Source organism: Astatotilapia calliptera, chromosome 17, assembly GCF_900246225.1.
Source record: "Astatotilapia calliptera chromosome 17, fAstCal1.2, whole genome shotgun sequence".
Classification (NCBI taxonomy): domain Eukaryota; kingdom Metazoa; phylum Chordata; class Actinopteri; order Cichliformes; family Cichlidae; genus Astatotilapia; species Astatotilapia calliptera.
Window position 1 is genome coordinate 25,049,715 of NC_039318.1, and position 26,533 is coordinate 25,076,247.

The 26,533-nt window shown below is 40.6% G+C and overlaps 4 protein-coding genes across 10 annotated transcripts; 3 read left to right on the top strand and 1 right to left on the bottom strand.

Annotated features, from left to right (window-relative positions):
- Nucleotides 1-665: 665 nt before the first annotated feature.
- On the top strand, nt 666-9,135 carry hcls1 (hematopoietic cell-specific Lyn substrate 1). Of its 2 annotated transcripts, XM_026148277.1 has the most exons (16): nt 666-787; nt 1,552-1,635; nt 1,741-1,814; nt 2,433-2,556; nt 2,702-2,812; nt 3,794-3,848; nt 3,936-4,046; nt 4,133-4,243; nt 4,319-4,429; nt 4,514-4,569; nt 5,809-5,878; nt 6,010-6,161; nt 6,240-6,410; nt 8,156-8,318; nt 8,402-8,470; nt 8,675-9,135. In XM_026148277.1, exons 2-16 carry the CDS (start codon nt 1,552-1,554, stop codon nt 8,809-8,811), a joined length of 1,599 nt encoding a protein of 532 aa, XP_026004062.1. In that variant the 5' UTR covers nt 666-787; the 3' UTR covers nt 8,812-9,135. The 2 variants fall into 2 exon arrangements, with proteins under 2 accessions (XP_026004062.1, XP_026004063.1); XM_026148278.1 differs by lacking the exon at nt 3,936-4,046.
- Nucleotides 9,136-10,552: 1,417 nt separating this feature from the next.
- On the bottom strand, nt 10,553-12,578 carry llph (LLP homolog, long-term synaptic facilitation factor). The gene is made up of 3 exons (XM_026147984.1): nt 12,496-12,578; nt 11,184-11,411; nt 10,553-11,050 (listed from the first exon to the last, which is right to left on the bottom strand). The coding sequence occupies exons 2-3, from the start codon at nt 11,398-11,400 to the stop codon at nt 10,887-10,889; spliced, it is 381 nt and encodes a 126-aa protein (XP_026003769.1). The 5' UTR covers nt 11,401-11,411; nt 12,496-12,578; the 3' UTR covers nt 10,553-10,886.
- Nucleotides 12,579-12,643: 65 nt separating this feature from the next.
- Nucleotides 12,644-15,512, top strand: pex26 (peroxisomal biogenesis factor 26). 2 transcript variants are annotated; one of them, XM_026147983.1, is made up of 6 exons: nt 12,644-12,700; nt 12,788-12,974; nt 13,056-13,193; nt 14,619-14,944; nt 15,046-15,186; nt 15,287-15,512. In XM_026147983.1, the coding sequence occupies exons 2-6, from the start codon at nt 12,802-12,804 to the stop codon at nt 15,397-15,399; spliced, it is 891 nt and encodes a 296-aa protein (XP_026003768.1). In that variant the 5' UTR covers nt 12,644-12,700; nt 12,788-12,801; the 3' UTR covers nt 15,400-15,512. The 2 variants fall into 2 exon arrangements, with proteins under 2 accessions (XP_026003768.1, XP_026003767.1); XM_026147982.1 differs by having other exon boundaries at nt 12,678-12,974.
- Nucleotides 15,513-18,569: 3,057 nt separating this feature from the next.
- usp18 (ubiquitin specific peptidase 18) lies at nt 18,570-26,327 on the top strand. Of its 5 annotated transcripts, none has more exons than XM_026147947.1 (10): nt 18,570-18,847; nt 20,602-20,698; nt 20,817-20,959; nt 21,037-21,116; nt 21,206-21,340; nt 21,777-21,872; nt 22,187-22,348; nt 22,429-22,560; nt 22,731-22,774; nt 25,780-26,327. In XM_026147947.1, the coding sequence occupies exons 1-10, from the start codon at nt 18,766-18,768 to the stop codon at nt 25,850-25,852; spliced, it is 1,044 nt and encodes a 347-aa protein (XP_026003732.1). In that variant the 5' UTR covers nt 18,570-18,765; the 3' UTR covers nt 25,853-26,327. The 5 variants fall into 5 exon arrangements, with proteins under 5 accessions (XP_026003732.1, XP_026003733.1, XP_026003729.1 ...); XM_026147948.1 differs by having other exon boundaries at nt 18,780-19,465; XM_026147945.1 differs by having other exon boundaries at nt 18,787-18,847; nt 19,269-20,698.
- Nucleotides 26,328-26,533: the final 206 nt, after the last annotated feature.

Here is a 26,533-nt window from a genome sequence, read left to right on the forward strand (position 1 = left end):
TTGTAGATTTAGTTTATTTTAGGTGTTTGACTCACTTTAAAACTGGTTTTATTACTTTTACTATGTAGGAGCGTTTTCGTTTGCTGACGTTATATAGGGAGGTGCACCAGGATGCATTGCTTGCTTTTTGGTAACGGGATTGATTATTTTTCCCGAATACTTTAGGACCTACCCTCCCATTTCGCACCAGTGGCCCTCTGAGATTGGTTTTGACAAGCAGAAACTGCAAACGCTTTTAACCAACCCCATTTTTATTATTGAGGCATAGACAGACTCCAAAAGTGAGTGCTCATTATCATTTTTCCCAGCTGTTTTAAGTTGTGTAAGCCCCCAAATGTTGCAACTGCACCACAGCAGCTGGTCTGTAATCAGTCTACTTAAATCGGTCTTAAACTGCTTTAGCTTGGAAAACATAAGAGGAGATTTTTATGACCTGAAACTGTTTAAGAGCGCATGTCTGGTGGACTTTCTTTGATTTCGGACGGTACTTGAATGCAGCACTTCACTATCTATATATATTTTTAAATCCCTACAATTAATTTAAACGCTTATATATGAAAAATAAAAGAAAACGGCCACGCTGCTGTCAGGTATGAACTCTTGAATCCCCAGGGCAGACAGGGGCGACACTTGTGCAGGTATTTTCACCAAAGCGCGCTCACGTGTGCTAGATCCGCGTTCACTCCTCGCCCGTTAGAGTGCGGCGACTCGTGCAAAGACCCCGCAGGACCGCTTACTGTTGCACATTATTCATCTAAACACGGGCAAACTGCGCAACAACTGAAAGGTAAAGATCTTATATTTGTATTCAAAGTGAAGCTACTAACAAGCCAGCGTCTAACTTTCCTCTGTTAATATTTCCGTTAAATTAAGGAAGTAGATGTAAGCAGTCGCAGTTTAAAGTGCTGCACAGTGAAACGTTAGTAGCGACAAATGTGACTTAACAGCCTCATGTTTTCAGATGCGAAGCATTTGAATGACATAAAAGTGATTAAATAATACGGGAATAACCTATTTTCTGCTTTTAACTCAGTGTTTACCTGAACTGTGTGTCCAATATTAAAAATAACAAGCCCAGCATTACTGAGACTGTCATTACTAGCCTAGAATTACCATTTATGGCAATAAAAGTGGCATAAAAATATAATTAAAGATAAATTGTAGCCAGCTACTGAAAAAGACTTCATCTTTATTAGATTATCTGCTTCCCTCACGACATAAAATCTCTCATTTCCACCTTATTAAAGATGAATTTAACATATGCAGTGCATAATGTTCTTAAATAATATATTATAATGCAGCTTTTTCAGTGTTTTAGTTACATGTTTTATAAGAAAAGTGTATGTTCTTTTTGGGGAAATGAACCATCACGTTCAGAATAACTTCCTTTTTGAGACTTGAGCAGAGTTTGGTCAGAGCTTGTGGTTGTGCGTTAGTTTATTTTTAGTGATCACCTAAACAGAGAATAATCATTTTAATGCACGAAGGGGTCGTTGATCTTTATTGCATCTGTCCTTTGTGGCTCACTGTGTTTTAATCTCCCACCCCCAGATGTGGAAGTCAGTGGTGGGCCACAATGTGAGCATGAAGGTGGCTGGAGAGGGGGATGACTGGGAGACGGACCCTGACTTTGAGGTACTGTGTACTTCCTGGAGTGAGCGTCACTGTAGGGAGGGTTGGGTAGACACCTCTGCGTCAATCATTTCTGATTTTGTGTTTATGTGTGTGTGTGTTTTTTAGAATGACGTGTCAGAGCAGGAGCAGAGGTGGGGGGCCAAAACCATCGAGGGCTCAGGACGTAAAGAACACATCAGGTGAAAAGACGTGCAGCCTGTTCCTGGAAATATTATTTTTATAGTGCACGTAGATGAGTTCAGGACATAGTGGGTGCTGTGCAGCAACAGGAAGAGGAAGTGAGAGCACAGCGTAAGCTGTCAGGCCGCGAGTCTTTCCTAATATGGATAATGTATGATGATGGTGATGTTGACAACTCTTTGACAGTGATATTTAAACCTCTGCTGATCGGGTGGGACAGATTTTGTATCAATTGTGGCTTATTCAGGGTCAATAATTCACTCATTAATGAATATTTGGTAACCTTCAAAGTTGCTGTGGATCCTCATCAAGCAGAAAACTTAATTAATCTTCTAAGAGAGTGTTGTGGTTAGTTAGACAGACACATGACCCACCCTATTGGGAAAACCCGCCCATTAGCAGTATCCGTGTACTCAGAGCTTCTGAGCATTTGTGACCTTGAATTTGTGACTCGTAAGAGATTTTAATATTGGAACAGATTAAGAGTAAGCAGCAGAGGAACAACTACTATACTAACAGTTTAAAATTACCATGATGAGTGTATGAGTGTTAGTGATTGAGTTCGCAATAGCATGAACTCCGTCTGTTTCACTATTCATGTGTTTTGGCCCCTGCAGTGTTGCAGAGCTCAGAAACAAGGTCACTGAGGAGCATGAGAAAGTGAAGCAGAAGGAGAACATTCCCAAAGCATCGTACGGATATGGAGGGAAGTTTGGAGTGGAGACGGATCGAATGGACAAGGTTAACACGTTTTTCTCATTGAAATCGGAATTATGGTGATATGCTTCTATCATTTACTGCGACTCCTCTTTACCCTCGACTCTGTTCCCACCATTTCTTTAAACGGTGTCCTTTTTGTTTGAACGGATGTGTCTCTGCTGTCCAGGTGGCTCTGGGTAGCGACTATGTAGCAGAGGTGGAGAAGCACTCTTCCCAGAAAGATGCAGCGAAAGGGTTCGGAGGGAAATATGGTGTTCAGAAGGACCGCGTGGACAAGGTGAGAAGACAAGCAGACTCTTTCACAATAGGCAACAATAAGTAAAAGGGAGCACACTGCACCCACATTAACATCTTTTCTTTGATATTCTGTAACTCAGATGTGATTTAAATGACATGATGAGGTCTCCGTCTCTGCTGTGTTTCTGTCTGCTGCTCTATGCCATCAAACAACAGGATTCATTCAATTCAATTTTATTTATATAGCGCCAAATCACAACAACAGTTGCCCTAAAGGGCTTTAATTATAAGGTAAAGACATTACAATAATACAAAGAAAAAAAAGAAAATCACTACATTCATATGACCCACTGTGAGCACGTGCTTTGGTGACAGTGGGAAGGAAGAACTCCCTTTTAATTGGAACAAACCTCCAGTAGAGACTGGCTCATGGAGGGGCGGCCATCTGCTGTGAACGGTACAGTTAAAACTGGGATCTATTATACTTTCCATTGTTTCTATTATACCTACATATACTGGTGGATACTCCTTTTAAACATGGTCAAAGTTAGCCAATCAGAAGCTGACTTTAAAGGAAAGGGAAAGGGATCAATGATAGCCTGTTTTTATGACAAATAGAGAAATGAGACTCAGTTTTTATGGGAAGAGAGCTCCAGCAGAGGCAGGTTCAGTGAGGGGCAGCCATCTGTTGTTGGGGTGTGAGGGGAAGGAGAGGAGAGGACATGGAGTAGTGACATATAAATGCATCGGTAGTGGAAAAGAAGAGCTCAGTTCATCATGGGAAGTCCTGTAGCATCCCCAGCTTTACAGCATCTGTGGGTGAGGCTTCAGTGTCACCTGATCCAGCTCTATTTATTAGCTTTGTCAAAAAGAAAAGTTTGAACCCCAATCTTAAAAGTAGAGAGAGTGTCTGTCTCCTTAATCCACACTGGGAGCCTGTTCCACAGCTGATGTTTCTTCAGTAAGAAAAGTTCCACACATACGATGCTTAATCTTTATTATGATTTCAATCTTTGTGCAGTCTGCCGTCGGCTTTGAATACAAAGGAGAAGTGCAACAGCATGGATCTCAGAAAGGTACGTCCACTGTCCTGCATCTGTCATTCACTATTCTCCTATCAGAAGTTTGTCTAAATCTTACATTCTTATAACTCACTGCTTTAGATTACTCAAAGGGATTTGGAGGAAAGTACGGTGTCGAGAAAGACAAAGTGGACAAGGCGGCTTTGGGGTACGACTACAAGAGTCAGACTGAGAAGCATCAGTCTCAGAAAGGTGAGTTCAGGTTGTAGCAACTGTCTCTTTTTATATTATGTGCTTTATATTTGCTTTTTTATGCATTTGAAATTTATGTTCACCAGACTACGCTAAGGGATTTGGAGGGAAATACGGGGTGGAGAAGGAGAAGGTAGACAAAGCTGCCGTGGGGTATGACTATAAAGGAGAAACAGAGAAGCATCAGTCGCAGAAAGGTGAGTTAAAATTGCAGCTTTTGCAGGTTCGGCCACCGTTTTTTTCATGACACTTGATTGCTTTATTCTGTGCAGATTACTCAAAGGGATTTGGAGGAAAATTTGGTGTTGAGAAGGAGAAAGTCGACAAAGCTGCGTTGGGGTACGATTACAAAGCTGAGACGGAGAAACATCAGTCACAAAAAGGTTAGAGGAGAGAGCCACGGATGTGTTATTTACAGGAACAGACTTCCTGTATTCATCACACTGATGAAGTGCTTCTGTGTTCAGATTATTCAGCAGGTTTCGGTGGCCGGTATGGCGTACAGGCAGACCGCATGGATAAGGTCAGCATCAAGGATGAAATTCTGTATTATTGTCTTTGGATTCATTGTTTAATCTGGAATAAAATGGAAAGTAGCCATAACATCTGGGGAATAATTAATACTTTGGAAAAAGTGAGGCACACATGCTAAATGTTGGAATTAACATCGATTATTTCTGTTTTCATTTTCATAAAATGAACTTAAAAATGTTTTAATACCTACCTAAAACCTTAAAGCCATTCTCCACCACTGTACATCTTATTCTTAGCCTGAATAGTCTGCTTGTTCTGTATAACCAGAATAAACATTCTTATTTATGAGACCAATGCTGGTCTGTTCCCATCTTACTCACTGATTTGACTTACTGTCAAAAAGGTAAAGGATGTTATTGTATTCACACAGTGGTGGATCTAGAAAATTTTACATGGGGGGCAAAGGAAGGGCAAGAGGTCTAGGGTGGCACATACCTCTTCAGTGAAGTATGTAAAAATACCTTATATGTAGTTGGGCCAGTTGCCCCCTTTGCCCCCCTGTAGATCCGCCCTTGTCTTTACAGCCCAGCCTGTTTCATATTGAGATGGTGACTGTTTGGGTCTTCTTCCAGACCTTTGCAAAGTGGTGACATATCTAAATAACTTGTACTTAGACGCAACTGAACTGATGTCTTGTCATGTTCAAAGTCACTGTAGAACCTTTGAACAACTTGTTAAAAGATTTAAGTGAGTGGGCCTGAACCTTACTACACCCCCATCTGGCCTGAGGCGACACTGACAGTTACCGATGCTTTATTGTATAATTTTTTTGTATATGTTGTTGCTGTGTAACCACTGTTGATTCTTAGCCAAGGAACTTCTGCAAAAAAAGATTTTTAATCTTAAGCAAAAGCATTAAAAAAAACAAAAAACCATCAAACATCTTGCTTCTTGGGACTTTGATCACATTTTTAGCTCCACTTATTTTGTGGTTTAGCCCGAGTATCAGAGGTCCCCAGTAACAGATTGGCCCAGATGTGCCCACATCATCAGCTGAAATAAGGCTGTTTCATAGCCTGTACATCATCCTGACCTGACAGGAACAGACAAGCAGCAGATTGTCAAACCTCCAGCTTTTAATTTTTAATTTTGATTTATTTCCTGCCAGTCAGTTAATCGCCTGCTTGAGTATTCTTGCAGCTGTAACCGTCATTATTGAAACATGATATCTGTAGTGACAATTCAAACTTCTGAAAAATAATTCTTTCTTTCTATTATTAACCTCTAGAGTGCAGCAGGCTTCACAGACATGGACTCCCCGACCTCTGCATATAAAAAGACACAGCCAGTAGAGGCTTGTAAGTTCATTTGTTTCTCCAACATAATCACTCACACTCTGCCATCTGTCTGGCAAGCAATTAAATCCACAACTGTTCAATGGTTTCCATGATGCACTGCATTCATATTCACTTTGGATTTTATTATGCAGCGAGTGCAGGTGCAGGGAAACTGAAAGCACGCTTTGAGAATATGGCCAAGGCTTCTGATGAGGAGAACAGGAAGAAAGCAGAAGAAGAGAGAGCGAGGAGGCAAGCCAGAGAGAGCCGAGAGCGAGAGGAGGCCAAACGCAGACAGCAGCAGGTACGCTGCGCTGCAAAAATGTAAAGAGCTACAAGGTGAGCTGTTTTCAGCTCACGTGATTGATGTTCTTTCTTTTAGGAGGAAGAAAGAAGAAGAGAGGAGGAATCTCAAGTACCACCAGGTCATCATGTTGATCCAGAGGACGATATGCCAACACCAGAAATCCACCGTCGCACTCCAGAGATTCAGAAAGAGCCGGAGCCGGAGCCGGAGCTGGAGCCAGAGCCAGAGCTGGAGCCGGAGCCGGTGGTGAGAAACACATATGAAAAATCAGATGTACCAAATAACAACTCGTGTTTAAAACATGGGACTCATATTCACCCATCTTTCCTCCAGCATGCACATATTTATATATATTTATATGTTTTTGTATATATAGGTATACATATACCTATATATGCAAAAAACTTGAATTTTACTATGTTTATTTATCGGATAAAATAAGTTAAATGTCACCGTTATTATAACAGCAGGGGTGTCCAAATTCAGAGGCTGCATCCACCTGAGGACCCGGGCTTCGTGGTCCTCAGGTGCCGGGCAACCGGAAATGAGCGATGGTGAAGGTCTAGCCTTCAGAATTACGTCACGAGCTCTCTCGGTGCAGTGAAACTCTGCCGTCTGCTCCTTGCTGTCTAAAATATAACCAGACGCTGGCGTAAATTCTCTACCATCTCACATTTCTGTTTAATCACTTTTCTGTTTGACATTTATTCAGCTGTGTGAAAACCCCGGAGGAACCCTCCCGAGGGATTAATAAAGTTTTATTTAATCTAATCTAATCTAATAACTTTAATCTCAGCCAAACCCATTTACTCACGAACAAATAAATCACTGAAAAAGGCCACACAATGTTTAAGTTATCTAAGTGACTTATATATCATGTTTAACCTGAGTAGCAAAAGGCCGCGGGGGTTTGAAAACGATATGCCGGGAGTTTGTTGTTCTCGCCGGCTCAGATATTTGAAGTTTACACAGCTACATTCTCGCCTGAAAATATGTTAAAAGTTTATTTTGCGACCCAGAAAGATTAATAAGAGTAATATTAAAACTAAGTGGCTGCAGTAGTAGTAGCCATTGTTGGAAACTGGCATTGGCTGGGCCAGTCTGGGATATGGTTTTTCAATTTTGTTGTCCGGATGGAAAATCGGGAGAAATTCGGGAGAATGGTGGCTCCGGGAGATTTTCGGGAGGGGCACTGAAATTCGGGATCCTCCTGGAAAAATCAGGGGGGTTGGCATGTATGCCAATCCATGACTGATAGTGTTTGGTTGTGTGCATTGTGATTTATTCAGGTATGCAGGTATTTCAGATACTGTTCATCTGCTGTAGATAGTTGTTTAGATCTGCCACTTCTTTTCTTTTGCCCTCCACATTTCCAGTTTCCTCAAATTTGTAAGGACACATACTATCACATACATATACTGCACACCATACTATCAAGATATTCTGTGTTTTTAGCTAACAGCTCTTTGGGAATCAACCTTATTGGTACAAAGATACTATTCAAGTCTGTCAGACTGTCAGACTGTCGTATCGTTGGAATTTTTCATAAATTCATTAAAGAAATGGAGACAAATTATGTGTTTTTGTGACAAATGTGTTTTTAGGCAAAGTCACCATTTAAAACCGGTTCTATCTTAAGTTGTCTTTTACGTGTAGACACCTAATTGGTGAGTTGGGTGCTTTTTTTATCCTTGGACAATTCACAGGTCAGTAGTAACATAATTCTGCAGAATGTTTTTGGTTTGTGGATGTGGAAAAGCAGAAAGAAAATAGGTCCCATGTGAAAATGTTTACAGCAGACTTTGAGGCTATTAGTTTTTTTTTAACAAAAAAGACAAAACCATGTGGTGCAAAATGCTGTAAGAAGAGAGACATCTTCACAGCTGGTATCTCCAAAACTCAGCAACTAACCTAAGTCTCTGAAACGGGTTCCTTTCTAATGATCCTCACCTGTGATGCTTAACTACAAATCATCTAACTTCACTTTTCAGGAGGAACCAGAATACGAGGAGCCCCCGGCCTTGCCACCACGCTTGGACGATTTTGAGGAACCGGGCGCCCCTCCTCTGCCTGAAAGGTCAATAGATGTGGATGATGATGATGGAGAGTATGAAGACATCGGTCATCCCCCTCCTCCTCCTCCTCAGCGTAAAGGTCTGCCTCTAAGCAAAGCCGTGAGTTAATCAGGACCCCTTTCGTGGCTACTGATCATTAATCTCGCATATTTTATCTCCCAGCTGACGAGAACGACTATGAAGACCTGACATGTGGCCAGAAGGCAATAGCGATTTATGACTATATTGGAGGTAAGACTCTCCATTTTCTGTTTCAGATGTTCTGTTTCATTGTGGAATAGCTGATCTGGGCTACTTTGGTTTGCCTTGTTTACATACTGAAAGGGGATCGTGAGCACAGGTGTTCCTTTGGCGCTGTGACACAAGTGCTTTTGTTTGTATTTATTTTTCCTTTTAATGTGAGCATAAATCCTTTGCTTTTCTTTTTTCACGCAGAGGCCGATGACGAGATCTCCTTCAATCCAGACGACATAATCTACAACATAGAGATGATTGACGAGGGCTGGTGGAAGGGACAGTGTCACGGACGTACCGGTCTGTTCCCGGCCGCTTACGTTCAGCTGATCGAGTGAGCAACACGCTCCCAAAGTCTATTTTTGCACAAGCTTCACTTAAACAAACTTCAATATTGTTGAACAGGAGGAGGAATTTGTATTTAACAATCAAATCAGAGCAAATTTTTAAAATCAGTTGATTTGTGTAATATTTCGCTTTGAATGTGCCGACTGAAAAAGCATCAGGCCAAACCTGATCAGGAGCAAACGTGTACACCTCTGCAAGGAACTGATGGTATAGGACCTTATTCTTCATTTCTTTCACTGGATTTTTATTTTACCAATGTAATCACAGTTATGACCAGAAATGGCTCTGCTATTCTAATAAAAGCTTCCTGGTAACCTGTGCTTTGTCTTTCCTCTGATGCGGTTACAGTGACCTGAAAACACTTATGTGGAGCACCAGCTGATCATTTTAGCCATCGCCATCTTGGTGTTTGGACACAGTGATGATTAATCCTTAAACATGTAACGACTCTGCAGCAGGCGCAATTTCTTGCGCACTTAAACAATGCATGTTCATTAGTATAACACCATGTTTGTGTTAGTATTACAAAAAAGGGAAGAGTTATCTAGTGTGGGAAAGAAAATACTTAATATGTATTTTACTGTGAAACAGTAGCTTCAAAGCTATGCAGGCCAAGTCATCTTCTCTATGCACAGCCACAAACCATAATGGCTGGAGAACATCTGTTTCATTATTCTACCCGTGTTTACAAAATTAAATTATAAGAAGCCAACATTGATAACATTTGGCAGTCTAACAGAAATGGTAAAAGTAGAAAACCCTCACAAAAACATTAGGCCAGTATCACGTTAACTATGGCTAAGGACCGGCATTAAACAGGTCACTTTATTGTGCAGCGGTTCAGGCAATTACCTGACAGGTGAAAGATCCTGGTTCACTTTATTTTATTTTTTTAATTTAAGACCTATAACTGGGGAGACACAGGTCTGGCCTTTTATGATATACCTCCATAGCATCCACTGCTACACAGATGTAGCAAAAACAAATCACCAGATGATAGACATAGCCTATGATGCACATTTTAAGAAATGTTAAAGTTTTTCTTTTCAATATATTGTACGAGCCGGACTTTCTTGTAATTTTTTAAAGTGCTCTTGACCTGCTTCATAGTTTTGGACTTTGGCTGCTTTTTTTTAAACTCAGTTTTAGCCCAGTCATTGTACCCGACCAATTTAGAGGAATGTTTGTTTGATTGTTGAAACACTTAACACTGACCTATGAATCATTCAAGTGTAACCCCCCACACACACACACACAACTCAAGATTTATGTGTATACACATAACAGACAACTTAGCAATGAACTAATTTTAAGTTGTGTTTACTAGTCTGTCACCAAAAACATCATTTATTGTCATTTCTTTAGTTGAATGTATGAAAAACGGCAAAGATAACACAGGGTGAAGGGCTTGAAATAGGAGTTTTGTACCAACGAGGTGATTGTCGGCATATCTCGGCATGTTGTGCATGCAGTGTGTCCATAAAAAGAGGAAACCGGACAAGTACACGATAAAAGAGGCACCATCACATCTGCATCCACCATGCACTTTTGCACAGTACTGGAATTGTAAAGAATGTGCGTAATGAATTAAAGTTATGACAAACAACAATTGAAATTATAAATCATATTAAAATACTAATAATTCTGTTTTTTTGACACACCTTCAGGGGCCACTGGAGGTGGGCAAGAGTTGCACGATGTCAAGAAAATGAAAAGAACAAGTGAACAGAATAAATCATAGGACAGATTTTTTTAATGGGAGTTTAGAGACTTAACTTGCGGCAGAGAATACACGTGCACCACTCACATTTCTGCAGACACACTACACACACGTTTTCCGTCCTCTGATCTCAAGTCAGAGAGGGTTTTGCTGTTCCATGAGAACAAACCAGTTTCTGCAGTGAACTTCTGTACGATCTCAGGCTCTGTGGCAAAGCCCGGAAATCTTCAAATCCACCAGACACAATGAAATTTAATTAAGAAACACAACAATTATCACGAAAGGATGCTGTGTTTCAGCTTCCAGAGTCTTTAAGCTAGAATTACGGTCTTCCCGTTTAGTGGTTTACCAGGCAACATTCTTCTTCTTCTTTCCCTTGCCACCTTTCTTTCCCAATCGTTTGCCCCTCATTTTCTTGGCCTGCCGCTGGCTCATCCACGCCGGATACTGTCCATGTTCATCCAGAAGAGTTTTCTTGTTGCGCTTGCTGTCCATGTCCATCTTGCCATCTGAAACACAGACACACAGACACGCACACATGATACGATACACGTGACACAGAAAAAGGTGTGACATCACCTCGTAATAAAAAAAAACCAAACAAACTATAAAGGCTGCTGACTGTGGTGCTCACTGTCTTACCATCAGGCTCTGCCTCCTCCATGTTAACGTCGGCCTGCTTCTTTATCTTCTCAGCTGGCACCACTGTGGCGATCTCCTGCATGTCGGTCATGGCGACTTCTCCTTTCTTATCGAGGGTCAGAGCTTGTTTCAGACGATTCAGCTCCTTTGGAGCGTTCTTCTTCCTCTTCTCTGCCCGCATCTTTCGCTTAAATTTACTCCGAAGGCTTTTTGCCATTTTTAAAGATGCTGCGAAGACATTAACAAATCACCAGTCAAGCAAACTTGGGTTCACGAATTTTTAGGACTTTCACATGTATCCTTACACCACACAACAGTGAAAACAAGAGAAGACAAATGGATGGTCTGAGGCGACATGTCTCGCCAATGACTGCCGATTTCTTCCACACTGCCTGAGCTGAAGCCCGGGATTCAGGAGGATGTTTGGATTTTAATTAATTTATGATTTACTTTTAAGAACCTCAAGACGATGTATATTATTTAAATATGACATGCATTTGTGTAGGTAGGTAGAATAAAAAAATCCATTTATAACGTATTTTTTAAGTAATACTACTAACAACAAAAAAAAAAACAGAATGAAAATAAACTGCAACATCTTTACAAACTAACTAATAAAGTTAAGTAAACCTGGGGGAGAGAAGTCTAAATAAAACTGATTACGCATTCAGACTGTCTTCTTCTACAACTCTATAAACATTGAGCTGGTCTCTAGTACCCAACACTAATATTAAAAATATTATAAATCCCAGCAGATCAGCATCTTCTTAAACACTCAGACCAACAACTATGCCGTATTCAAACTCGCCTACATCACCTTTCTTTCACATTTCACTAAATCCACCAAGTTGCTGCCGCGTGATTGGCTGAATCGTAAACAGATGTATCTTACAAAGTGGCCGACAAGTGCAGTACTACAATTTTCCTTCCATGATTAATAACGTAAACCTAAAGATTTTATAGGCAAGTTAGGATTAGCGAATCCACCGAGCTGTTAAATCTCAATAAAACGGGAATGAGCAGCTTCGGTGATAAACTTTAACGTTTGGTCTGTTGAACATTTACAGCACTAACATCATCATCATCATCATCATCATCATCATCACCCACCCCCCTCCAACAAGAAATGGTAAAATGCTGTTAATTCCGTTTAGTTACACGATACTGGCCGTCACAATAAGCCTAGCAAGTTAGCTACCCAACTCCTAGTGAGGCACCAGTCTTAAAAACACATAAAAATAGCCTCTTTCCCTCATTAAACTCATACAGGTGTGATCATTAATCCACTATATAACATACAAGTGTGACTTACTTTTCACAGAAGCAGCAGATGAGCTTTTTGACGCTTAAACTGTGTGAACAACACACTCTTCTACTCCGCACACGTGTTTAGAAGCTTGGGAAAAAATGTATCACGTGCTTTGGAAAGAGCTGCAATATGATTGGCTGCCTCGGACATTCTGAAGACTGTGGCGTCTGATTGGACAGTGGGCTAATACCAGGAAGCTAAACGGAAGGTAAACAAACCGTTGTGGAGAATTTCGTGCTTAGCTGCAAGCTAAAGTGCTTTAAACCCTTTGAGTGTTTGTTGGGTTTGTTTTAAGTTCATCCGGGAGTCATGAACAGCTTCCAGGCCGCGAGCCCTCCGCTCTCTGCTGCTGTGACCCAGATGTTCAACACTCTGGAGTCGGCTGCAGAACAAATGATGGTGCACAGAGACTTCCAAGCAGCTTTTGACACATGTCTCAGTGGTCTGGAGAGTCTCGCCGGCCTGGAGCCCGAGGACAGCAGGTGAGGGTCCTGAAGCTTCACGCACATGTTTAACTGGAAGCTTGGATTTTTGTGTTATAACAGAAACATCTGTTCCTGCAGATGTGCAGAGCTCAAGGCTGGTTTCTGCATCTTAGGGATTCAGGCTCTGGCTGAGCTCAATCAGTGGCGTGATGTCCTCTGCTGGGTTCTGCAACAGTATGAGCAGGAGAAAATACCAGCGAAGATCATGCAGATGTGGTGAGGAAAGAGTTTTATTGTTATTATTATTATTATTACACACTGATCTATTGATCCCCAACCTTTGGGCAGGTGGACGCAATATGAAATAAAGTATAAAATACAAATCGTATTACAGTTCAAATATGCAAATTCTCCAAGACATGTTTTTTCAATCAGCACATTTGATCCGTCATTAATTATATAATTAATCATGAATTAAAAATGAAAATAAAATGTAATTACAAATAACAGAAATATTCAAATATGACAAACTTACTAATAACGACGTTTAAAAATAAAACTTTTAAAAGACATGAACAATTCACTGTTTTTTACTGACTGATCTCAATTTAGATTAAGAGGGTACATAGTCACAGTTTCACTCAAACAGTATAAAGTCTCTCAGATGCTGAATTTCAAAAGAATAGCTGTTTGAAATCACTTATAGGAGCTGTGTTTTTCTGCTTCATTCTGAGTGCTATTATAATCAAACCTTATATTAATGACTTCAGCCTTTTGTGATAAAGAAATGTTGTTGTAGTAAATAAAAGACATCTGTCATCACAATTATTTAGGCTTAAATGAATAAATGTGTAAAATGACAGAGCGAGTTCTGCTAGCTCATTGCCCAGACTGTCCCATAAATAGAAAACTAGAAGTTTTGACTTGATGAGCCATATTTTTTTACCCAATGAGGTCACATTTGTAAAAGCCCACACTATTGTACAAAGTGTAAGAAAAAAAATGAACTTTTATTTATTACTCAATTGCTTTGATGAGGTCTGAATGGCTATGGAAGAGGTCTTTATCTGTAGGAAAAACTATAAAGTCTGTGAAGTCCAAAGTGTATGCCCTCCAAAGCTCTTCAGCAGGCAAAATTGGAGACTATAATCCCAAATCTATTATGTCAGTGGGTAGGTCCAATGAAAAACGGTTGGCTTTTTGAAATATTTGGACAACGACTGGAAATGGGTGATAAACTCAAAAAAATCCTACATAAAAGTGCCTTGTTCTAGTAACGAAACAGACATTTATCACGCCTTCATATCCATAAATTTGGAGCCAAGCTTCCCAGATACTGTGCCAATACTTAGGAACGCCATGTTTCCTACTTAAACCTCTGACTTCTGGGACTGATGGTGATATGTGTGGTGCCATCATTCTCAGAATTAAAGATTGAAGGACAAGAATGCAGGACACCCAAAATAACTTATTTCTGCTAAAAGGTGTGATGTGTTTGTCTGTGTTTTACAAAGAATTGAAAGATATACTTGACCACCACAGTGGATTTTAAGTCAGATGAACAAGATTTGACTCATGTGTAGACTTTAAGCTTTAACATAAGGGGTTTAGAAAGGTATTGCATTAACTATTTAGGATTTTATTTCTTTAAAAACTTCAGTAAAATACTAACTAATGTGATTTTGTGTCTCATTTTGGCAGTATACTTCTTTACTCCAAGGTGGGTGAGCCTGCTGTAATGCAGGAGGTGACCAGAGCCTGGTTACACTACCCATCCAACAGCAGGGCAACTAGCTTCGGGACGGTGGCAGAGCTGTACCTGCTGCATGTCCTTGTGCCGCTGGGAGAGGCAGACGAGGCTCGGGAGCTGGTCACAGGCGAGGTTTTTAGCAGCGCCTTCACAGAAGAACACAGACAGACAGCGCTGGATATCATAGAAGAAAAAGAGCGACAAAATCAAGACCCTCCTCTAAATCCCAGGATGAGTGGAAGCTCTGACGTCACCGAACATCCTGTCTCATCCCAAGGTCTGACACTTCAGCCTCAACCCTTATGAGATGCATTACACCAAGCGGCCTAAAAAAGACTGAAACTGTTAACTGTTTGTGATTTTGCTTTTGTTCTGCAGGTACTTTAGTCCATAAACTTGAGGCTGTGATCAGGTTTTTATACCGAAAACTCCTGATGATTGGCTCCGGCTCATTCCCTTTCCGGAGAATCTTTCTGACTGCCATCCTCCTCTACATGCTCTTTTTTCGGATGGATCCAGGTTGGGTGAAACCTTAGTTCTGCTGGTACATCATCATCTTTTAGAAGTTAAAATAAAAGTGACTATAAATGCGTTTCTGTTGTGCTTTTTTTACCTGCAGCTCTCCCGTCTGCATTCATGTGGATTTCTAAACTTCTGCAGCTGCTCAAACAGATGTGGAACGCCATGTTTGCACCGTATTATCAGGCAGTCACTCAGAGCAAAGGACTGTAGAGGACTGAATATGCTTGGTCTATCATTTTAAATGAATTCTCTAAGGACTGTTTGTAAGACAACATGGATGATATTCACGTCAGATCTATAAAACATTTAAAGTACTCATTCCAGGAAAACTTGCATTTTTTTTAAGCTGCAGACTCTTCAGCTCACATGACACAGCTTCCCATGAATTCTGCCCAGCTCCTCACTAATACATCCTTTGTTTGTCCATCTCAAAGCAACACATGAGTCATCAAGAGTCTGATGTGTTTTTTTTCCATTCCTTTTTTAAGTCTAGGAAGTGACTCACTGTTCTGGTTCAGAGTACCTAGAATGATGAATAGGGGTAAGAAAACAGTTGCAGTCAGTGTATCACTGTAGGAATATGAAATTTGTTAAATGATTATAACAATAGTTATAATAGCCGGTTTAAGTTTTGTGTACTGCAATGTGCTGAGGTCCTGTGGCTGCAAAACAAGCCTAAACCATGACCCCTCTGCCACTGTGCATGACACGAGGTGTTTGTCCTGATATGCTGTATCTGGTTTTCAACAAACGTGGTGCTCTGCATTACAGCCAAACATTGCCACTTTGGTCTCGTCTCTCCAAAGGACATTTCTAGAAGTGTTGCATTTGACATGCTAACTGAGGTCGGTAGAGTCTGGGATGTAGTTGTTTGCACGTCCAAGATCATGCACTGGGTGTGGAATTTGCTGGGACGTTTACTCCTGAGAAGACTGGCGACTGCTTTGAATGTTTTCCAGTTGTGAATAATTGTTCTCACTGCAAAATGATGGACTTCAGATTGTTTGGAAATGACCCTGTAACCTTTCTCAGATCGATGGGAAGCCGCAGTTACTTTTTTAACTCGTTCCTCCACAATTACGACATTTGACAACAACGTTAATGGGTGTGAAAGGTGGACAGAGATGACGTTTTTCCTCCTTGGCGCTGTGTTAAGACACCGGAATGCTCCATTCCAGCAAACCTCAGCTTTTATAGAAGTGGTCATGATCAATTAATCAAGTGCATTATCAACATGTTACCCTTTTAATTCAAATGGAAGCTGTCAGATTGTAATTAGTTTTTCACAGGATTGGATCTCAAGAAAATGTACTTTCAATGTCAAAGTGAAGATATTTGTTGTGCATTTAAGTGTCCCTGTGACTGTTCTTATGTATTATTTTATTGATAATTCTCATAAATGAACCTTAAATTTTTATAGGTTAATCAATTTTGAATTATAATTTTGAATTATATGTGGATGTGACAGTGTGTGTAATAGGGCAGAATCCATTCACCTTGTTTTTTTATTAATTTTTTTTAATGGATGGATGGGTAGTTAAGTAACCGATTACTTAACATGCTGTCAAGCCTTTCCAAAAGTATCATCAGTAAAAATTTAAACAGGGAAAAACAAACTTTTTTATAATCCTATATTCCTGTTGTGAAAATTTGAATTTAATTTCAAATTCAAATCAAATCAAATTCAAATTTTATTTGTCACACACACACACAACCATACACAGTATGACATGGGGGTGAAATGCTTGTAGCTGTACAATGCCCGACCATTAAATGACAGAAAAAAAGTTTTACAATATTTACAATTTACAGGTTACTACAAAATTTACAAATTAACTTAGGAATTTACAGTAAAGAATGTGCAAATAGCAGAAGAGATTATAAAGATTATAAATTATAGGATTATAGGAAATGTGTGGTGGTGCGTGTGGTGATGTGATGTGTGTGAGAGTCCAGTCCTACACCTGGTTCAGGGCCCGAATAGCCTGGGGGAAGAAGCTCCTCCTCATTCTCTCTGTTTTGGCCTTAAGGGGGAGCGGAAGCGCTTCCCAGACCTCAACAGTGAGAAGAGTCCATTGTTGGGATGGGAGAGGTCCATCATAATCTTCCTAGCTTTGGACTTGCACCGCTTGGTGTAGAGGAAGAAGAGACGCTGACGGGCTTTCTTAACCAGGGTGTTGATGTGGCAGGACCATGACAGGTCCTGAGTGATGTGGACACCCAGGTATCGGAAACTGTCCAGTCTCTCCACTGGCGTGCCACTGATGATGAGGGGTTTGTAATTCCTCGCCTGCTTTGTAGTGAAGTCCACGATCAGCTCCTTAGTCTTGCTGATGTTTAGGAGGTTATTCTCCTGGCACCAGGTCTCCAGGTTCCTAATCTCCTCCAGGTAGGCCGTCTCGATGTTGTCGGAGATCAGGCCCACAACAGCAGTGTCGTCAGCAAACTTGACAATGGAGGTGGTGTCTGATGTGGCTACACAGTCATAAGTGTACAGTGAGTACAGCAGGGGGCTTAAAACACAGCCCTGAGGCGCTCCAGTGCTGAGTGAGATGGAGGGGGAGACTTGTTTTCCCACCCTCACTGATTGGGGTCTGTCTGTGAGGAACTTGAGGATCCACTGACACAGTGATGAGCTGAGTTCTAGATCCGTCAACTTGGTGAAAAGCTTAGAGGGAATTATTGTGTTGAATGCTGAACTGTAGTCCACGAACAGCATCCTAACATAATTCCCTCTGCCAGTGTCCAGGTGACTCAGGGATGTGTGGAGCAGGTGAGATATGGCATCGTCTGTGGAACGATTAGTCCGGTAAGCAAACTGAAGTGAGTCGATGGTGGCAGGAAGTGAAGAAGTGAAGTGAAGAATTTATGTGAAGATCTATTAAATGTAATCTTATGCAGCACTGTTAAGCAGTTTTAAATCTAAAACTGATTTAAATGTTTAAGTTGTTTTCTGAAAGCTTACAAGTAGCGAAAAAAGTGAAAGAGTAAATAAAAGTGTTCAGGTAAACGTACATGTCCCTGAAGTTTAGAAAAAGTGGTGCTGCAGGAAATTTAGAATATATTATCTGTAATTCATAAAGTTCTGCATGCATGTAAAAAAAATTAGGGGCCTTTTTTTAAAAAAAAAAAAGTGGAAGTCACATTAGTTTAATCACATTTTTAAAGTGGGGCTGGGGTCACTCATTGCCCCCCTCTTTGGACACGCCCCTGGGTACAGGTGAGAAGTATTATTATAAAGTTGCACACAGTGGAAATACTTAAGTATTCGAGTACAGAGTACTGCCTGTGACTGTGGAGATAATCTGGACGCGTGTGTCACCAATTCTGTGTAGCTAATAAGCGCCGACGTGATCGCCGTAACATGTCGACGTCATAGTTCCAGCCGGTTTGCGCATGACAGTTTGTGAGTTTCGTTTCCAGCAAAGCGAAGAGAAAGCTGTAAAATGAAACTGCTGCTGGGAACTGTTTCTGTGGCGCTGATGTTTACAGTGGGGTGAAGTACAACAAACGCTCGACCCTCTGTTGGTTTAGTGACCGTCCTGAGACCCTGAAGAAGAGCAGAAGGCTGCACTGATGTCTACTGGGATCTCCCATTTCTTTTCTAGACTTACTCTGGAGAATCACTTATTTATAGTGGATCATTCTCAACCCGATGGTGATGTTTTTATATTATTTCCTGTTTGCTTGAGAACTATAAATACTAGTTTAAAGGTCCTACTTCAGCGAAATGCACGAGATGCTTGTTAAATACGATTAAAGCTCCTCAACGATTCGTAGACGCACTCGTTATTAATTTCACAGTAAATAAAAACGGAACAATTTTGAAGTCAAGTGTTATTCACAGATAGGAAAAATTATTTTAGTCAGTTAACTTTCTAAAGCTGTAGTGCTTTTTCGGTCATGAACAATCATGAGTAATGTAGTGCACAGTGTGCCAAAAATGCGCTCACAGCCACTTTGTTAGGTACACCTTGGTGGCGCTGGAATCTTTCCTCACATGACAGCATCGCACATTTGCTCCAAATCTGTTGGCTTTGCATCCATAATGGGAATCTCTGTTCCACCACATCCCAAAGGTGCTCTACTGGATTAAGAACTGGTGACCGTGGAGGCCATTTGAGTAGGCTACAGTGAACTCATCGTCACGTTCAGGAAACCAGTTTGAGATGATTTGAGCTTTGCGACATGGTGCGTTAACCTGCCCGAGGCAGGTATCAGAAGATGGGTTCACGGTTGTCATTAAGAGATGGACATGGTCAGCAACAACACTCAGGTAGGCTGTGGATTTAAATGATGCTCAGCTGGTGCTATAGGGCCAAAGACAATACCCCCCACATTACTCCCTCTCCACCAGCAGCCTGAACTGTTGATACAGGGCAGGCAGGAAAAGCCATGCTTTCACGCAGCAGAAATCAAGACTCATCTGACTAGAAAACGTTTTTCCAGTTATGTATTGTCCAATTTTGGTGAAGCGTGTGAAGTATAGCCTCAGTTTCATTTTGGTTACCTAATTTTAGTGAATATTTGAGTTGCTGTTTCTACTCTTCTAATCGGCTTGAAGCAGTCTGGTCGTTCTCTTATGACCTCTGACATCAAACTTTACAGTGTAAACTCTAGGGATGGCCGTGTGGGAAAATCCCAGTATATCAGCAGTTTCTGAAACACTCAGACTAACAACCATGCCATGTTAAAAGTCACTAAAATCACCTTTGTTTCCCACTCTGTAACTCTGTTTCAACTTCAGCAGGTCGACTCGACCACGTCTACATGTCTAAATGCTCTGAGCTGCCGACATGTAATTGGCTGATCAGATATATGAATTAACATGCAGTTGAAAAGGTGTACCTAATAAAGTGTCTGGTGACTGTATAATCTAATCATTTACTGGCTGATCTGTTTAAACTATGCTAATAGTCATATAACTGATCATATTCATGTTCATATTTACTCATATTTATCATACTGGGTTGTTAAGGAGGTGGTAATGCTGTTTAACAAACCTTTAAAGGATTTCTGCACCTCAAAAGAACTCTTTAAGCCTCATAAATTTATGACTGATTCATAAATGCTCTTTTGTCTGTTGTTGCATTTGACCTTCAGGTCAGGCATATTTCAGTGACACAGAAACCAAAATACTGACCGTGAGTCTGTGTGAAGTGAAGTCAACTTGCTCCACATCTGCTCAACACGGGGCCTAAAACTAATAAACCGAACAAGCCTCATGCTCTGTGACCTCTAAAACCATGATTTGCTATTTTAATAGAATATATATCAAAAATGCGGGGTTCTCCACAGCTGACTGTGCTTTTCCATTTTTATTTATTTTCACACATGCACACACCCGCTGGTGCTCTGGTGGGTTGATTCACGGTGTCACAGGCTGTTATTTAACCCTTGTTACTCTTACAGGGATGAGAGGCCTCTCCAACTATTGTCTATCATGCTGTGTGAACAGCTTGCTGCAGACTTTCTCTGCTACCTGGGAAATAGCAGAACTGCTAGAAAGGTAATCACACGAATTACTACAGCTGCTTTCATCTTGACTCAGTGATGTTGTAGTGCCACTTACTGTGGAAATCCTAAGGCTGTTTACAATATTAACAAGCTTTTATGAATTTTAAAAGGTGGGATGTAGCTGGTGCGAGAGGAGATGCTCGTAATGTCGCGCTGCATCTAAAGAGAGTTCTTGAGGCCATGCGGGGTGACCTCCCTCAGCTCGCTCCACATCGTGACTTCCTCCACTGTCTGGACCAAAACCACTTTCGACGTAAGAGCCATGCTTTTGCAGAGAAAATACCTCCTGCCGATGTGTCTTATTTCACACCTTCTAATGATGCTTTACAGTTAATGTGCAGCATGATGCAGATGAGGTGTTCCTCTCGATTCTCAACTTCATTCACCAGCAGATGGACAACAGAGTTCTGGTTGGACTGCGATCAAACTACTCTAATATTATTCATTTCTGCATGTGTTATCTGCAACAGTGTTTGTTTGCATTTGCCCTCTCTGAAAGGCTGGGGAAATTCAGGATCTGTACAAGATTTCAGTGGAGACACACCTGCAGTGTTTAAAGTGCAACTCCATCCAAACTGAAACCAGCTACATGCTCAGCCTGCCGCTTTATGTAAAGGAGGACGACAACTCTCTTGTGGGTCTTCTTCTTCTTTTGTTTAAGAATACTAAAACTGTTGGGAAACACACTATCTCTGTTTGTTATTTTTTCCCTTTTATTGGAGGCCGTATCTTAAAATCTCAAATTTTTACAGTTTATTGAAGCCAAAGATTTTAGCCAATCCTGATCCAATCATATGGGTGTAATAAAATACAGCATTTTCGACTGGGAAGTATTACATGGAGGGGGAGATTTTATAAATCCACACAACACAAGTGTAAAGAGGGAGAAAATGCACAAGTTTATTAGGATTACAAAAATCAGAGTCACCAGCAAATAGTCCAGCACAGAACCACTCATAAAAGATCAAATGAATGACATATGACTTGTTAGGTTACAAACCTTAGCTGTATTGCATTGTCACTGTTTATTTTACTCACTATTTATTTTGTTACGTTTGTCATATTTTCAGGAGGGCTGCATGAACTCTTTCTTTGAGCATCAGGAGCTCAAGGGCATAAACTCCTGCTTTTGTGCACACTGTGGAACTAAGAACCCATCCAGACAGGTGAGACTCGGGTTTAAATCGCCCTCCAACACATTGAAAAGGCTCTGATGAAATCAATTACAAGATATGTGAATGTGTCATTAATCTGTATTCTATCGTGTCAGCTCAAACAATCATTGTGAAATCTAATTGCTTGTTGTATAACAAATCTGTGTGTATCTATTTTTCTTCATTGCTTCAATCTAATAAAAATATCTTTGAGGAAAGAAAAACGTATTTAAAGGGCTGAGTGGGATGAGTGGACGAGAGTGGGTGGGTGAAACATATTTGCCAGCATAATCATGAACTCACATTCACTCATTTGTTTTGTTCAGGGTGTCAAACTCCTCTCACTGCCTCGTATCTTGTGCATGAACCTGAAGCGATTTCGGAACAGCCGCGGTTCCACACACAAACTTGACTGCAGGGTTCCTTTCCCAGAAACCTTTGATTTCTCCCAGAGTCTCCAAGATGTGTTCGCCGAAAACTTTGCACAGGTACGTCTGAATTCTTTTTTACGTGAATATTGCATCTTTTGCTTGTGAATACTCTGATTATTTATTTGTTTTTCTTCCAGAATGAGTGCAGGTACACCTTGTACGCAGTGGTCGTGCACTCTGGTTATGCAATGTTTGGGCACTATACTGCTTACGTCCGCCACAGGGAGAACAAGTGCTGGTACTATGCAGATGATAGCCACGTACAGCAGGTACATCGGATCTAAAAAATAATTACAAATAATCGCAGTATACAGTTTGATGTGAAAGTATCTGCAGATATCAAAGGGAGAGAGGGATGTAACTTTTTCACCCTCTGTGCTTTTTATTGAATTGCCAATTTCTGATGAATTTTCTGTCTGATTCTCATTCAAATCCACAGACCTCCTGGGAAGAAGTGCAGAGAACATATGGAGGACGACACAGGTAAAATGCCCAGTTTCTGACTGGGGTCATGAAGTCCTCTCACACATTTTACACTCATAAACATGAAGCTGTCTACAGCAGCTGGAAATGGCTCATCAAAGCTTAATGAGGACACATTTTAACCTAGTCAGTCTGATTCTGGTCTGAATATCTGGAGCAAGGAGGTAGTAAGACTTTGAAAACATTAGATTTTTTGCCATCCTGTCACCAGCTACTTAGTACATAAATAATAGACTGTACATAAATGACCGAATGATCGAATGACACCGAAGCACCTTAAATCTGTTTTATTTTGACTCACCTGGTTGCAAAAAGACTTCAGAAACGCTTTCCTGGAGACATTAGTGCTACTTTCTACTTTACTGAATAAAACAGGCTGTTGGTTAAGTTATGATCTGCATTAGAGTCACAGTAAAGGCCTGCTTTATTTTAACAGGCTGTTGCCATATGACTGTGTGGTTTCTCAGTTTTTCAGTCAGATCCACCCTCAAAATGCCAAGATGACGATGGCGAAGGCTGAACAAACATCCCAGTAGCTTCTTTCAACTTTTTATATATGGCACAGACGTGAGAGTGATATCAAAAGTCTCATCTAACTCACGACTGTGTCAAAATGTCAGTGTGTTGTTCTTAAAGAGGAAAGTGTGGAGAGACCACAGGCTGAAGGATGTAGCCACGATGAGGTCAGACATTTCAACGCATCATTTTCAGCATTTCGCTAGTCGTGGTCTTAGTTTTTGGGAAAAATGCATCACTGAGGTGTGGATCGGACGTGATGTCTAGTTTTAGAATTAGAAGTCTTTTATCGTATGTTTTTGTGTGTAAATAAATTACATGGCTGCACTTACAGATGCAAAGAGAAAAAAACAAAAAACAAATAGTCATTTGCACAGTAAATAAAAAAAGAAGGAACGAGTTCAGTGACCAAAAATGTAAGACACTGCTCGCTGAGTTGGCTTATATTACACAGAAGGGAAATTATTGCAGGAGTGGAAGATAAGGCGGTAGTTGCTTCAGAGTCGGCCTTTCTTTGATTTGAGGGATCTGTAGCGCCTACTAAAGGGCAAGAGGTTGTACAGCTGAGAGCCAGGAGGATGTGATGGTTTTTAAAAAAATGTTTCTGAAGGTTCCTCCTCTCTGCACAAGCAGTGTCCACACAGAAAGGTTTAATTCTTCAGCCGGTGGATTCAAACCAAGACCTGTTTCCTGTGAGGTGACAGAGCTAACCAGACAGTGCGTGCCGCAGAATTAACACTATACAAACCCCCCCCAAAAAACAACCTTTAGTTTTTAGTCTTCCACTTTTTCCAAGGATATTCATCTATTATTATCAGAGCACCTACATTTAGTTTGCAGGAAGAACCTGCAGCAGTCCATCTATTTATAACCGTCCCATTTCCTCTAGTTTATATGTCCTTCCATCCCCTGCAGTTGAAGAGCAAAAGTCACTTTTTCTGTTGATCACATTGAATTTGCTATATTTATGAAAAGACATCTTCTGAAGCTACCATTAAGCTTTCTTTGTTTGTTTGTTTACCTGCAGCCATGGCGATCTTTAATAGTTGTGCATCATCATTTTTTTCTTTTATCTCTTTTAAGAAAAAATGACAAATCTGCCCATAAACGTCCTTTCTGTCCAGTTCAAAGGACACAGTTTTGAAATTATTTAGTTCTTAGTTTGTTGTGTTACTCCAAAATGGCATTATACCTGTTAAGCTGTATCGTTTAGGCCTAGTTCACCTAGCCTCATATGTCAAACTGGCAGCTGCGTCGTTAAATACTTTACACTTTTGGGTCCTTTTGGTCCAGATGAATCGGGATATGTGCTTATCCCTCTCCCTGATATTCCCTGTTTAGTTGGGACCTCTACTGGAAGGTCACACATCATCATAGCGCCATCATTTTTCTCAAAAATAAGGCCCGAGGGCCAGAATCGGCCTGGCAAAGACTCCCACTGGACAGTTTTAGAAAATGTGAAGGAGGATGTACATTTCAGAATTTTAACTGTATTTTCACAAATTTTACAATTTTTCCTACTGAAAAAGAACTAAATGAAAAAGTATCCTCGGTGAATTAACGCAAACTTTCTGTTTCATAATTACAGGACAGTGTGAGCAATGAGCTACCAGAACTGATAGTACTGACAGATTTATTTCATGTCTTTATCACATAGAAAAATTGAGGAAATACTGTTGGAATTGCACCTCTTTTTCTTATATTGAGATATTTCAGGGATTAACTGGCTAATTAAACTTTTTTACACTGACAGTAAGGGCAGGTTCACTTCTCCGACACACTTAAGATCAATGTGGGCTGTAAAATGACACTGACAACCCTGCTCTTCTGCATCCAGAAGAGTCGCCCCTGCTGACTGTTAGAAAGAATGCAACTATGAGGTGCTTAGTGACTTCACCATTCATGTTTCCTACAGTTAAAATAGTTCAGAGAAATATGAAGGAGATCTGTTCAGAGAATTCTCTGCATTCGGGCTCTCACCTTCAAAAACTCCCTGTAAAACAACAGCCATGCCTAGAGCAAGGAGTAACCAAACATGTGACTCCCATTTTATCACACTTTAACTGGCTTCCACTTCTTTTCAGAGTTAAATCAGAGATTTTAATAATAACATTTAAAGCCCCATTTGCTTGACTCCTGCTGACATAATGGAGCTTTCATCTTTCTCCTTGCAGAAGGAGCTTTAGATTTTTAGACAAAGTCTTATTCTCTGCTCCGTGGTCTTGATTAAAGAGGTGATTGTGTTTTTCGCCACGAACACTCTCAAACTTTTGAACCCCTAAACAGAGGAAATCCGTCATGTCCGTCATGTTGTCTTGTCTTTGAACAACAAGCTGGTTTCTGGAAAACACCTGGAAGTTTTAGTTTCACTTTTCCTGTCATGTGAATTGAAAATGCCATCATGGTTTCCTTTTCTTCCTTCCTTATTTATGTTGCCGTTTGCTATATAAGAATGCTTCATTGTTTTCTTTCTTCTTCTTTTGTTGCAGTAGAACGGCGTACATGTTAATGTACAGAAGAGATTCAGAAGAATGGAGGCCACGGCCTGAACTTTCTGGCTGAGTGGATGGGTGCAAAGAAATCAGGGGACATGGTGCAATAAAATATGGAATGCATTGATTTTATGGAAGTATTTCATGGGAATTTCTGACCTTTTTCCACAATGTGAAAGGTTTTATAGTCTATATTTTTTCCTGATCTCACTGAGCTCAACCAGCAAATGAATTTCTCTTAACCAGTAGGTGGCGTTGAAGACTTTATACAGGAAAGGGTTTTCCATCTCAGACCACACACACTGTGAACACACTCACTGGTACTGGGGGGTTGGTCTGAAGTGACTGCTTAGCTGAGATATTTGCTGTTTGGGGAAATACCTGCATTGAGATCTGGTGTGCATTTTCCTGATATAGCTGTTTATGAGTCATTCTTGAAGAACACTCGATGCATTTTTTTCTCATTTGGGTGACACAATCATCTTTTATTTTATGTATTCTGTCTATTTAACCACTATTAAAACTATGCTTGGGTATTAAACCTCCCATTATGTTATGTATTTAATGCTCCAAACCATACATACATACATACATACATACATACATATGTGTGTGCGTGTGTGTATGTGAATTACCTGAGAGGACCAAAAACATTGCAGTTGCAGCCAGTGCTTGGTATAACTGAGCCACTAAAATTCCCATTGTGTTGGCCAAGAGGTGGTTGGGGGGGGTTGACCGTGTGAAACAGTGC